Here is a 13,508-nt window from a genome sequence, read left to right on the forward strand (position 1 = left end):
GTCTTTGCATTAACTGCTACTCACCGCAGAAAGGCTTCTCTGACCAAGGGAGAGCAACACTTACCTATGGCAAACACTCTTTAAAAATAGACTTACCACTGGATATAGTGCTGCACTAGGATATAGCTCCCAGCACTGGGGAGACAGAGTCAGGCAGATCTCTGTGATTCTGAGCCCAGCCTGATGTACAGAGTGAGTTCGAGTACGGCCAGGGCTACAGAGAGATCCTGTCTCAACTTTTTCTCATTTATTCTTGAATCTTATGTGTATGTTGGATCTGAGTATATGTATGTCTGTGTGCTACATTCATGCATGCAGTTACCACAGAGGCCAGAAGAGAACATCGGGTCGCCTAGAACTGAGGTTACAGATAATTAGGAGCTAGCATGTGGGTGCTGGGAATTGAACCCTAGTCTTCTGAAAAAGCAGCCAGTGCTCTTAACCTTTGAGTCATCTGTCCACTCCCAGCCAACCCCTTGTGGAGTCAGGGTCTTCCTACGTAAGCCAGACTTGATTCAGACTCAAGAGCCTCTTACCTCAGTTAATGCTGAGGTTACAGGCATGCAGCGAGACCTTTGGCAGGCTGGGACTCTGGGCCTCAGGCAAGGCTGTGGGCCAAGGGCCATGATTCCTCCCCAAGGGGCTCCTCCAGGGGCTGCACAGAAATGGAAGCTGTGCTCCAAGGATTGTTTTGCCATATAGCAAGTGCACTGCTATATGAGCACATATATGAGTCTGAGAACAGAGGGTGGTTCTGGGCACCTCCTCTAAGTCTTCCTGGTATGATTACCACAGAACTTACTAAATCCAAGCATAGAATAGAGACTCTGCTCTCTCTTTCTCTTATAGCCTTTATTTTTAGGTTTATTGCCTTGTTGGTGAGATAGGGCCTTGGTATTGTTCCAGGTTGACTTGAATCTTGCTATGTAGCCCAGGCTTGCCTTTAGCCTCCTAAGTGCTGGAATCTCAGGTGTGTGTTATCAGGATAGCTCCATGTACTTGCCTGTTTAGGTTTAGTTCCGGGGCTTGAACTCAGAGACTTACAGTTGTTAGGAATAGCCATGGGAGCTTCTAGGCACGGGCTCTACCACTGAGCCACACCCCTAGCTCCTCACTGGGGAATTCTAGGCAGGGGCTCTACCTCTGAACCACACTCCAGCCCCTCACTGTGGGATTCTAGGTAGGAGCTCTGCCTCTGAGCCATATACACAGTCCTTTAAGCAGTGCATGCCCAGGCCACAGCTATATCATCAAGCCACACCCAGCCCTCTCTTTGAGTGTTTCACTAAATTGGCCTTAAACTGACTGTAGAATAGGCAGGCTTTGAACTTTGAACTTCAGGCAGGCTGTCCTCTCTTAGCCTCTCAAGTGCTGGATGGAGCCACAGTTACCTGCTTCCCATGGGACTGTAGAAGGTCGTGTGGGAAGCACGTAGCTAAAGCTTAGAAGCTAACATCCACTTATGACAGAAAGCTGGCAATGTCTGCCTTTCTGGGTTACCTCACTCAGGATGATTCTTTCTAGCACCATTCCTTTACCTTCAAATTTCAAAATTTCGTTTTCCAAGCAGCCTACTTCTCTTCCATTGTGTAAGTGTATTTTTCCCTATCCATTCATTTAAATGGAATGTGTAAAGCACCTCCTCCCCTCAGTGCTCAGCCATCTATTCAGAAGAGGGGATGCGAAGACTGTGAGGACCAGAAGTGGTGGACGCCTCCAAGGAAACAGCATTTTCCAGACACAACAGGACTGATGCACAGATAAACTCACGAGAGACTCAACAGTAGGCACAAGAGCTGTCCAAGCCCAGCAGGGACAACAGGAAATGGACGCCAAGTCCCACTCCTAGTCAAGAAGCTATTTGAAACTGATAACTACCCAGAGAGGAGAAGTCAGTTTTCTTCAATGGAACAACATTGGGTACATCCACCATACCCCAGGGCAGGCCCCGTGGCCAAGTGTAGTCAACCAACACAAAATGGGCTCTGCCCTTTATTTTATTTTACTTTATATTATGAAAGAGAAAGAACATGAAGATGGGTGAGTAGGGAGGTTGGGAAAGATCTGGAAGGAGTTAGGGGACAGGAAAAGAAATGATCAAAATATGTTAAATTCTCAAAGAATAAATTAGGATATTATTATTATTATTAATTTATTTGTATTTTTTTAAAGAAAGAATCTCCCTATTGTCCTGGCCATCCCAGAACTCCCTATGTAGACCAGGGTAGCCTTGAACTCAGAGATCCTCCTGCCTCTGCCTCCCAAGTGCTGGGATCAAAGGTGTGTGCCACCATGCACAGCAAAACATTAATTTCTCAACAGGTTTTCTGACATCACTTCTGAGCTATATATGATATATGGAGCATGCTCAGTGCATTCTGACCATGCCTTCCATCAGCACTGTAAGCACCAGTTCTCAGAGGCTCAGAGCTGAGCAGAAGCCTAAAGCCTAGCAAGGGGTTATAAAACTTTCTGAAGGGCTAAAGCATCTGACCAGCCTTGACCTAAGTCCAGCCTCTCCTGCTAGCTCTGCAACCTCCCATGGGAAATTTGGGTTTTCTGCATCCTCATCTCTTGGTTTATGAAGTGAGGACCAAACATTCTACTCAGAGGACACTTAGAAAAGGAAATCAGCCTGATGATAATGTGCTGGTAAAATTTAGCATAGTTCCTGGCTGAGCTTAAGTTGTCATTATTATGGCTGTTAATGAGGTGAGACCTGAAGGACCAGTTTGGAGGTGACCAGATTGGAGGGGGGAAATGCATTCCAGGTAAAGGAAAGAATGCTGGCAAAGGCCGGAAGGTAAGATAGCATCAGAAGAGCAGCGTGTTCAGGAGGGTAAGGCATAGTGCAGACAAGTGGGAGAGGCCAGTAAAGATATCTACAGAGGATGCTGTGAAGCCAGGCAGGGCTGGGACGTGGAGGAAAGGGTTGGATGGCAAGAGAGGGGGCTTAACCAGAGTAGGGGGTTGCAGAAAGTGAGTGGGGGGAGGTGCAGATGGAAAGGCTAAGGTCTTAGCAGTGGGCACCAAGAGGAGAAAATGGGGAGCGAGATCTAGGTAGTGTTCAGAGACTGGTGGCAGTGCTAGGGGCAAAGATAGTGGGAAGCCTCCCCAGCCTTTGCATAGGTGGTCCTCAAAATATGGGGCAGAGGGAGTTGCTGAGTTTAGCAGGTATTGGACAATGGAAACTGAGTTCTAGGTATCAGGGTAGATGGCTTCGATAGAGACAGCAAGTGGAAACTTGGTTCTGAGGACACTAAGGAGTCACAGAAGGATCTGAGGAAGAGGGCAGGGAAGGGTCAGAGAAGGGGCTGCAGGTCAGACAGAGTGGATACCAGAAGGCTGGGAAGCAGGATGCCTGAGCCAGAAAGGGAGTACCCAGGAGGGGCTCTGATTTCACAGACACGCCTGAAGGAAGTCTTCCTGCATGGTCCCCACAGGCTTGCTGCTTGGTTCCAGCTGGGAGTTCACCTTCCCCTGGGGGTGAGGAGTGGAGGTTCAGCCTGGGCCTCTCCATGCAACCTCTGATGAAGACAAGAAGGGTGGAGTGGGCCACTCAGCCACCGTATCATGCCAGGGGACACTGGCACCTCCCACAGGTCTGTCTCCTTTCTCCACCCAGGAAGCTAAGCAACCATTCCTGCTGGACTTGTCAGACCTGGGACAATGCAAGCTGTGGATCTCTGTGTAGTGTCCTTTCTGAAGTGTGACCATCACCATGGGCCTCGCATGGGCCCTGCTGTCCTTCCTACTCCTGGGTAAGTTCTCTGTGCCTCTCTCCTCCCCAGCAGCCCATTTCCTGGTAATCTCTCTCAATGTTCTCCCCTCCCTCCTCTCCTCTGCAGCCTTCAGAGGTGGGCTCCTTGCCCTCCAGCCAGCTTCTGGATCTCAGCGACCCTTAGCCTCCTCCTCACACTCCATGGGCTCCTCCCAGGGCTTTGCTTCAAATGTCTCCTCCAGCCAGCCCCCCAGCTGGAACTTTTCAGATCAGCCTCCAGGTTCAGAAGCCTCTGCTGGAATCCCTGACCCCAACTGGTTTCCTCAGGGGCTGAATTCAAGCCATGTGCCTGGATTAACCAGGACCAACGTCTCTGCTGGGGGACAGTATCTCAGCCTTGATGTCATCTCCTCCAAAATCCCTCCTTCCGGAGTGTCTCTTGATGGTTTAGATTCTCAAGATCCTGCCAAAGACTCTGGGCCTTCCTTCTCTGTCAAGACTCCAGCTTCACATATATCAGTTCAAGCTCCAGACACCGAAGTACCCACCAAAGCCCCGGGTTCAAAGCTATCCCTGGAGCATCACAACCTTGAACTTTCTGTCCAGAACCCTGGATCCAAAATTTCTTCAGAGACTCACCAGGCTGCAGGCTTCCCTCAGCAAGTGGGGGGACCCCTGGCTGTGCTAGTGGGAACCACCATCAAGCTCCCCTTGATTCCAGTCCCCAGCCCCAGTCCCCCTGCTCCTTTGGTGGTCTGGCGCCGGGGTTCCAAGGTATTGGCAGCTGGGGGTCTGGGGTCCCAGGCCCCACTAATCAGTCTGGATCCCATGAATCAAGCCCGCCTGAGATTTGACCAGATTCGAGGGAGTCTGGAACTCACCTCTGCTCGGCTGGATGATGCTGGGGTGTACACAGTTGAGATCATCAGGGGAGGAGTCTCCCAGCAGATTCGGGAGTTCGTGGTGGGTGTGTATGGTAAGTGGGTTCTGAGGTCCAGAGTGCAAGCTTCGAGTGCCTGCTCTCCTCGCAGACCTCTGGGCAAGTCTGTGCTGTGTGGATATGCTTCCTTCCCGGAGCCTGGGGTTGGGGATAAGAGCAAAGACAGGGACCAGACCCTACCTTGTCTGAAGGAGGAAGTCTAAGTCTGGACTCTCGGCTCTGAGAGAGGCCTGGACCTCACTCAGGTGTAAGAGAGGGTTGGGGTCTGAATCCATGGGACTGAGGGAATGAAGACTGGGGTTTGGACTGGGTTCTGAAGGAATAGGATTGGAGTCTGAACCCCTGGGTTTGAGGGAAGAGGGGTGGGAGGTTTAGACCGCAGAGTCTGAAGGAGGGCTGGATTCTGGAGTCCTGGGACTGACAGAATAAGATTGGGATTTGGACTCCTCCGTTTGAGGGCTGAAGGTTGAGGTATGTACCTCTGGGTCCAAGGGAGGAGGCTTGGGGTCTGTATCCCTGGATCTGAGGGAGGAGGACTGTGAGCTCATTCTGGGTGCAGTGAGAGGAGAGGAAGGACTGAGGTGGCAGAGACTTGTGGCCCAAGGAGGGAGTTCTGGTGTCTGGGCTCTCCAACTCATCAAAGACTGTTCTGGATCTCCAGAGCCCTTACCCCAGTTGTCAGTACAGCCCAGGGCGCCAGAGACAGAAGAAGGGGCAGCCGAGCTGCGGCTAAGATGCATGGGGTGGAACCCAGGTAGCGGGAAACTGAGCTGGAGTAGAGACGGACGAGCCCTGGAGACCTCAGATTCTGAAGGCACAGAGCCACCTCGCATCCGGGCAGAACGGGACCAGCTGCTCATCTCACGTCCGGTACGCAGTGACCACGCCCAGTACACTTGCCATGTCCGAAGCCCCTTTGGCCACACCGAAGCTGCAGCTGACGTCAGTGTTTTCTGTGAGTAGGGGACTGTCACCTAAGGATTCGAGTCTTGAGTCCCTGGGGAGAAGTGGGCTCAATGATGTCTGTGAGTCCTTTACAATCCAACCCTCTTGTTTCGTTCCCCAATCCCCACCCAAGACGGCCCGGACGCTCCTGTCATTAGGGTCTCTTCGGACCGTGACGCCAGTCCTGCGCTCTACGTCACTGCGGGCAGCAATGTGACCTTGCATTGCTCGGCCCCCTCGCGGCCGCCTGCGGACATCGCCTGGAGTCTGGCGGACCCCACTGAGGCCGCAGTGCCTGCGGGGCCTCGCCTCCTGCTGCCCGCCGTGGGGCCAGGCCATGCGGGCGCTTACGCCTGCATCGCCGCGAACCCCCGCACTGGCCACCGCCGGCGTTCAGTGTTCAACCTCACTGTGGCGGGTAAGAGCTGTAGGGCAGTCCAGCAGAAAGAGGGGAAGCACAGGGAGCCATGAGGGTCAGCAAAGGAAACAGATAGCAAAGGGGCGTGGAGGAGCCAACAAGGCCGAGCTGGGGCAGCTACCGGTGGGCGTGGCTGCTGGAGAAGCCGAGCTAGCAGAGTTTAGGGAACTAGCTGCTGGTGGACATGGCTTCTAGGAAAGGGAGGAGCTAGCAGTTTCTGAGCAAACCTCGTGTAAGCAAGGCCACCAGGGAAAGAGTGAAGCTAAGCATGGAAGGTACAGGGACATTCATAGGTAAGGTGGGACACTATCAGGGCGGAGCAGAAACGTAATTATGGGGCGGGACAAGAGCGGGTCTAGCCTGTAGGAGGGAGGACAATTTAGGTGGACGTGTGCTGTAGGAGGAGGGATATCTGAGGTAGAACATTCCCCAATTGCTAATGGGCGGAGCAAGCAAAGTCCTGTGCTTAGGGCAGGGCCTATGGGTTTGCAGATTACCTGTTGAAGGGGTGAAGGTGGGGAGGAGCCAGCAGGAGGCGAGGGTAGGAAGTCCTGGGAAAGAAGGATTCTCTATCCAGTGAGCAGCAGAGTTAAATGGCAGAGCGAGTTTTAAAAGAGAAAGGACTAGCCAACCTCCTAGGCTGGTAAATAGGATCAGTTCAGTGAGAGTGGAAGGGAGGAGCTCACAAAGAGGGCAGTCCACGCGGGAGGGTGGAGCTATCTAGGAAAAGATGCGGAGAGAAACCTGGAGGAGGAATGGAGCATTCCACGTAGAGGCAGGAGAGGAAAAGTTGGAAGGGCTAAGACTGGATGGTCTTTTGTCCGTGGCAGATCTGCCCCCCGGGGCCCCACAATGCTCAGTGGAAGGGGGTCCCGTGGACCGCAGCCTCCGCTTTCGCTGCTCCTGGCCTGGCGGGGTCCCTGCCGCCTCCCTGCAGTTTCAGGGTCTCCCCGAAGGCGTCCGTGCCGGACCGGTGCCTTCTGCTCTCCTCGTGACTGTCCCCGCCCGCCCGGAGCTCGTCGGCGTCGCTGTCACCTGCCTGGCCCGCCACCTGGTGGCCACGCGCACCTGCACAATCATCCCGGGTGAGAGGGGCTGGGCCTCTTTACTATCTGTAAGGGAAGTGGGTGACTTTTTACTTTGGTCCATTGAAGTTTAAGGAAAAGGTCAGAGAGAACTTTACTCATTTTAGAAAAGCCAAACTTGGGCGTTGGTTCTCTTCTTCTATCGCTTAAGTCTCAGGCAGTGAACTCAGGGCGTCGGGCTTGGTGGCAAATGCCTTTATCTGCTGAGATACCTCCTGAAACCTCAAACTTCACTTTCTTTGAACCTAGAGCAGAAACAAGGGTTTTTTTTCCCCCTACACTTCTGGGTGGGGAACCAGCAGGAACAGGGAGTTTCCCTGGTCTGAGAGAGAGGACTGTCATCTTACAGGTATCCAGAGAGAGGTGCAGGGGGGCGTGAATAGCTAATGATAATGTGTTTCCTAGCCTAGAGCCCTGTGACATGTATTCAAAATCTGTGTACGAAGGAAATCAGAGAATGAGTGAGTGGCGGCGTGAGATGCTCAGGGGGGAAAGGTACTTGCCGCCAAGCTTGGTAGCCTGGGTTTGATACCCAGAAGCCTGGTAGTGAAAGGCTAGAACTAACTCCCAGCAACCAACTCCCATGCCATCTGATCACGGCATACTCTCAGTGGCAGATACATGCACTGTAAATAAACGTTTTTTAAAAACTGTCAAGAAAAACAAATGAATGAATGGACCAATGAATGAATGGACCAATGAATGAATGGACCGGTCTTCATCTGGTCACAGAGAAGGGGGCATTTTGCTTTAACAAAGGACTCAGGACTTGGCTATTCATATTCAATAAGATCTTCTTTCTCTTAACCGAACTCCTCCCACCAACAGAAGCCCCCCAGGAAGTGCTGCTTCAGCCAATAGTAGAGGAGACAGAGCCAGGGGATGTGATGGTGGCACTGGAGGTCACTGGCTGTCCCCCACCCTCAAGAGCATCCTGGGCCCGGCAAGGACGGCCCCTGGCTCCAGGCGGTGGGGGTCGACTACAGCTTAGCCAGGACGGCCGGAAGCTCCTCATCAGTAACTTCAACCTGGACTGGGACCTGGGGAATTATTCTGTGCTATGCAGCAGTGCACTGGGCGCTGGGGGCAACCAGATCACCCTTATGGGTAAGCTCCACCCAAACCAAGAACACAGATGTTCAGAAAACAGCCCTCTTCCCTCAGACCCAGGTGTCCAGGCTCCAGCCACCCTCTCTCAGGTCCAGGGGTTCAGACCCAGGCCCCTTCCCTCAGATCCAGGTATCCAAGCATCCTTTTCTAGATTCAGGGGTCCAGATCACAACCGTCCTCCTTCAGACCCTGTCTCCCATCGGGTCCTCACATCTACCACCTTTCCTTCCCAGGGCCCGCCATTTCCTCCTGGAGGCTGCAGAGAGCCCAGGAAGCTGTAGTGCTCACCTGGGATGTAGAGCGAGGCACCCTCCTCACTGGCTTTCACATCCAGGCATGGACAGATAGCTCTCATCTGGACAGAGTCACCATGAGTAGGGACTGGGTCTCCCTGCTCATTCTGGGCCCTCAGGAACGGTCAGCCATAGTGCCACTCCCTCCTCGGAACCCTGGAACCTGGGCCTTTCGAATCTTGCCCATCTTGGGGTCTCTGCCAGGGACCCCATCCCAAAGTCGAGTCTACCAGGCAGGTAAGTTGAGCCATGGTACCTTCTCCTGCATTTCTCATCTGACCAGCCATTCTTAGTCTTTTGCATCAGACCCTTTTCTTCTGTTAGTCTCGTGGGGCCTTGTGTGACAGCAACCCGGCACCTGGTTGCCTTGAAATAACAAGTGTCTATTCTCCTCATGCCTCTTTTCAAATTTTATTTATTTGATTATTAACTTATTCGTGTGGATGTACATGTGTCATGATGTGTGTATATGGAGTTCAGAGAAAAACTCGAGGGAATTAGTTCTTCCCTTCTGTCATGAGAATCCCAGACATTGAACTCAGACTTAATGAGTCTTCTCAGGAAGGATGTTGTGGGGGCTTAGACAAATGTAAGTGCATCCCTGGGTCCTGCTCCCTGCCTCCCTTTGGTGTGTGTCTTCCAGGCTCTACCCTGAGTCCAGGGGCCATCGCTGGCATCGTCCTTGGCTCCCTGTTGGGCTTGGCACTGCTTGCTGGTCTTGTCCTCCTGTGTATCTGCTGCCTGAGGCGTTTCCCAGGTGAGTGAGGGACCTGGGAAGAGGCAACTGGAGCCAACTGGGAGCTTCCCTAGGCAAGAGCGGAGCCATGGCCTAGCTATGCCAATCAGTGCATTAAATAATAGTCCCACCTCCTTATCATCCTCTGAGACCAGCTTCTCTTCCTACTGACCAGAGAGGCATGTTGGAGCAGTTGTGTGTTTCCTGTCTTTCTCTTATAGGAAGGACTTCTGTGAAAAAGCAACACTCCCTGACCTTGGCTCCCGTGCTCACCCCACCAGCAAAAAAGATACAGAGTTTGACCTCAGTGGAAACCTCACGGCCCCTTCCCATCAAAACCCAGATGCAGAACCCTCACCGGGCCAAGGCTCAACAAGTGAGTGTGGGTGTCCTTGCCTCCCACTATGAGGGACAAGTAGCTTTTTGGGAGAAAGGAGTATTTTAATGTTTTCCAATGTCCTTCTAGTTTTACTTCATGACTTACAGAATGTCCTAATTAGGATTACTATTGCTGTGACAAAACACCATAACCAAAGCAACTTGGAGGAAGAAAAGGGTTTATTTGGCTTAAACTTTCATCAAAGAAGTCAGGACCGGAATTCAAACAGGGCAGGAGCTAGAAGCCATGGAGGAGTGCTGCCTACTGGCTTGCTCAGCTTGCTTTCTTATAGAACCAGGACCACCAGCCTAGGAGTAGTCCCACCCACAATGGACTGGGCCCTCCCATATCAAGTACTAATTGAGACACTGTCCTATAGGCATGCCTGCAGCCCTAGCTCATGAGAAGATTTTCTCACTTGAGCTTCCCATCTCTCAGATGACTAGTCCGTGTCAAGTTGGCATAAAACTAGCCAGCACACAAAGGTCAATAAAACTTACTTAAACACAGGGCCTTGCTATGTATCATAGGCTGTATGACTAAGAATCCTCCAACCTCTACTTCTTCTGTTCAGTAGACATCACATCTGGCTCATGTGCATCTGAGGATGGGACCTGGAACCTGTATATTCTAGGCAGATGCTCTTCCAGCCAAGCAGCAGCCCTAGCCCCTCGAGCTTTGTTTTGTTTTGAATACCAGTGGTTAGACTTCTTGCTCAGCTCTTAGGCATATTAAACGAATAATCCATTCCAATTCATCTTCCCAAGGAGACTGAGATGTGACTTCTGTTTCCCATGAAAATTAGTTCAGACCTCCATTATAAAGCTCTGAGGTAGATGGAATTTCCTCGTTATCCCATACAAGTTGAGCTATTGGACACCTTAGCTCCCAGGGGTGACTGAACAGTTTTGCATTGGTACACAGAGGATCCGCACCTGAAATCATAGTGCTTCCAGAGACGAAAGCAGGAAGATCACAGCAAATTCAAGGTCACTCTGGGTGTTATAACAGGACTCTGTCTCAGAAAAGCAAAACAAAAAGCAACAAAAAAAAGAAAGAAAAAAACAAAAAGAGAGGAAGGAAAAGGAAGGGGTAGAGAAGGAGGAGGAGAAGGAGCTCAGCTAGTTTCCTGTTAAGATTTTATTTTTATTTTATGTGTGAACGTGTTTGGCCTGCATGTATGACTGTGCACTGCAGGCATGTAGTGTTCTCAGAGGCCAGAAGAGGGCATCAGATCCCCCAAACTGGAATGGCAGACAGTTGTGAGCTGCCAGGTAGATACTGGGAATTGAACCCAGGTCCTCAGTTAAGAGCAGTAAGTGCGCTTAACCACTAAGCCATCTCTCTAGTCCCTCAGTTAGGTTCTGAAAGGCTCAGGCTATAATGGAAGGTTAAGTGGGCATGTCATTTTGTAGCCAGGATACTCCCTGAAGTCACCTCCCCTGCCTCTCTTCCAGGTCATCAGCCCCAGTCCAGCTCCAGGTGGCAGTCCATGGACTGTTCGGTCAGCCACCCAGGTGTGACAAAAGCCAGTGGCCCATTCTCCATGAAGCGATTTGGGCTACAACTTCCTGCTTTGGCCCAGCAGCATGGGACTTCTTATGCCTGAAGACTGGACCCTAAGAGTGGGACTTCCTATCTCCCTCTTGTCTCAGGAGATACAAACTGTCCTCTTGCACAGCAGTGTGACTCTGGGACTAGGAGAGCCACCTGCAGACAGGTGAATGTGTTTGGCATAAACTCAGAAGCCTCATGTAGGACTTGCTGTTTAGCTCCAAGCTGAAAGGGGAGCCTGGCCACAGCATCTGCAAAGGTCTGCTACCTTCTTCTGCCCCCAGGCCACATCTCCTCAGCCTCCAAAGACTCCCATTCATCATCCAACACGTCGGATCTGCATGTTTCCCATATCCAACTCCCTCCCCCATCTCTTGATTTCCTTTTTGCTTTGTTTTGTTTGACTCAAAATCTCATGTAGCCCAGGCTGGCTTCTGGCTTCCTAGATAGCCTACACTGGGCCTGAACTAGTGTTTCTCCTGCCTCAGTCTCCTAAGTGCTGGAATTCATGCAAGAACCACCTCACCCATTGCTTTCTGGTTTTTTTCTTTCCTCCTGTTTGTTTGCTTGTCTGTTTGTTTGTTTGTTTGTTTGGGGGAAAGGATCTCATAACACAGACCTTGCTGGCCTCACACTTCTCAGTCTCCTGCCTCAGCTTCCTGGGAGCTGAGATGACAACCATGGGCTACCATGACTATTCTCTATGCCCTCTAAAATTTTCTGTGGCTGTACATAGTGTCTAGACATCCTTCAGTCTGTGCATTTTAACCATTGGGGCCTGTGGTTTGGTCTCTGTCAACCCCTGTGACTTCTCTCCCACAAGCCTTCTGCCAATCACACACACACACACCCTTCCCCCCCCTCCAGGCTTTCTCCCCAGAGTTTGCTCTACCTGAACAGTTCTCTTCCCCATGTCATTGATTTATCAAGGCTTGAAGTAGTCATTACCACATCAGAAGGACTTCCCCTCTTCCCCCAGTGCCCAGCTTCCCTCTCATCCCGTATAACGACTGATAACTTCCCCTCTCTGAACTGAGAGCTCAGTGAGGCACACATCACACTTATCCCAGCAGAAACAGAGCCTGGCATTCAATAAATTCTCATGGACCGATGAAATGTGCTAGTGCCCGTGAAGGGCTACTGGCGTTGCTCCTATCCTTGGCAAGATACATCTTCCTTTTTCAACACGAGTTCTCATGGGGAATTTGGACAGTGAGGATTCTGATGGCTGCAAGCAACAGACATCCAGGCATCATACTACAGGCAAGCATTTGGGAGGTTGAGGGATAATCACATGCTTAAGGCCAGTGTCTCACAGGGAGATCTTGTCTCAAAACATTAAGGATATGTTTCCAAGTAGCTGCGTAGAATCCAGTAAGGGGCTGGGGGCGTGGCTCAGTGGTAGAGCCCCTGCCTAGAATCCCCCAGTGAGGGGCTGGGGGCGTGGCTCAGTGGTAGAGCCCCTGCCTAGAATCCCCCAGTGTGGGGCTGGGGGCGTGGCTCAGTGGTAGAGCCCCTGCCTAGAATCCCCTAGTGAGGGGCTGGGGGCGTGGCTCAGTGGTAGAGCCTCTGCCTAGAATCCCCCAGTGTGGGGCTGGGGGCGTGGCTCAGTGGTAGAGCCCCTGCCTAGAATCCCCCAGTGAGGGCCTAGGGGCGTGGCTCAGTGGTAGAGCCCCTGCCTAGAATCCCCCAGTGAGGGCCTGGGGGCGTGGCTCAGTGGTAGAGCCCCTGCCTAGAATCTCCCAGTAAGGACTGATGATACTGGGTTCAATCCCTAATACTATATATACTCAAAAGGGGGGGGTCAAGATTTTGTCTTCTTTTTTTTAAAATCATTGCCAACAGAAAGCCTGACACAAGTTAGCTTATATAAACACAGGTTTTATTGCTTGTGCGTGGGAGAGAGGGCTTCAGGTAGATTTCGATCCAGCTGCTCTACAGATGCACTCTAGATTGATTCTCCAGCCCTGCCCCTTGCCTTTTTTTGCATTACTGTCATTCTCTCAATCATAGGTTGGCCTCTTCCTCATTGCTACCCGCTTAGCCCTCCCCATTACACAGAATAGATAGAGCTACCCTGTATCCTTAGGCTGTGAGACTGAGTCCCCTTGAACAGCAGAAGAGTCTGCCTTCTTGGAGTCCGTACACTTTCTCATTAGTGTCACGAGTCACGCGCCTATCTCCGAGCCACACTTGAATAGGCTCTGCTGAGTAGCTTAAGCCAGTTGGAGTTCGCTTCCCTAACAGGCAGAGGTAGGAAAGGCGCAGAGGATTTTCTACCAAATGACCACACCTCTTTTACTGTCCACTTGCCCAAATCCTCAATG

At 51.6% G+C, this 13,508-nt stretch overlaps 1 protein-coding gene and 1 long non-coding RNA gene across 8 annotated transcripts; one reads left to right on the forward strand and one right to left on the reverse strand.

The window, feature by feature from the left end:
• Positions 1–1,979: 1,979 nt before the first annotated feature.
• On the reverse strand, positions 1,980–7,024 carry LOC120099799 (uncharacterized). The gene is made up of 3 exons (XR_015651048.1): positions 6,522–7,024; positions 4,603–5,658; positions 1,980–3,527 (listed from the first exon to the last, which is right to left on the reverse strand). It is a non-coding gene; the product is annotated as an uncharacterized LOC120099799 (long non-coding RNA).
• Vsig10l (V-set and immunoglobulin domain containing 10 like) lies at positions 2,814–12,336 on the forward strand. 7 transcript variants are annotated; one of them, XM_087555205.1, is made up of 12 exons: positions 2,854–2,906; positions 3,444–3,486; positions 3,626–3,761; positions 3,849–4,697; positions 5,323–5,616; positions 5,740–6,024; positions 6,855–7,109; positions 7,938–8,216; positions 8,453–8,749; positions 9,156–9,269; positions 9,470–9,624; positions 11,085–11,706. In XM_087555205.1, exons 3-12 carry the CDS (start codon positions 3,722–3,724, stop codon positions 11,148–11,150), a joined length of 2,634 nt encoding a protein of 877 aa, XP_087411331.1. In that variant the 5' UTR covers positions 2,854–2,906; positions 3,444–3,486; positions 3,626–3,721; the 3' UTR covers positions 11,151–11,706. The 7 variants fall into 7 exon arrangements, with proteins under 7 accessions (XP_087411338.1, XP_087411331.1, NP_001419158.1 ...); XM_087555212.1 differs by lacking the exons at positions 2,854–2,906; positions 3,444–3,486 and adding an exon at positions 2,814–2,839; NM_001432229.1 differs by lacking the exons at positions 2,854–2,906; positions 3,444–3,486 and having other exon boundaries at positions 3,640–3,761; positions 11,085–12,336.
• Positions 12,337–13,508: the final 1,172 nt, after the last annotated feature.

This window comes from Rattus norvegicus, chromosome 1 (genome assembly GCF_021556685.1).
Source record: "Rattus norvegicus strain SHRSP/BbbUtx chromosome 1, alternate assembly SHRSP_T2T, whole genome shotgun sequence".
Classification (NCBI taxonomy): Eukaryota; Metazoa; Chordata; class Mammalia; order Rodentia; family Muridae; genus Rattus; species Rattus norvegicus.

Excerpts from the sequence above, each read along its gene's own strand:
- Vsig10l (XM_087555212.1), top strand. The coding sequence starts at position 3,722 with ATGGGCCTCGCATGGGCCCTGCTGTCCTTCCTACTCCTGG. Across the intron at positions 7,110-7,937 it reads CACCTGCACAATCATCCCGG|AAGCCCCCCAGGAAGTGCTG; the intron begins GTGAGAGGGGCT and ends TCCCACCAACAG. Across the intron at positions 9,625-11,084 it reads ACCGGGCCAAGGCTCAACAA|GTCATCAGCCCCAGTCCAGC; the intron begins GTGAGTGTGGGT and ends CCTCTCTTCCAG.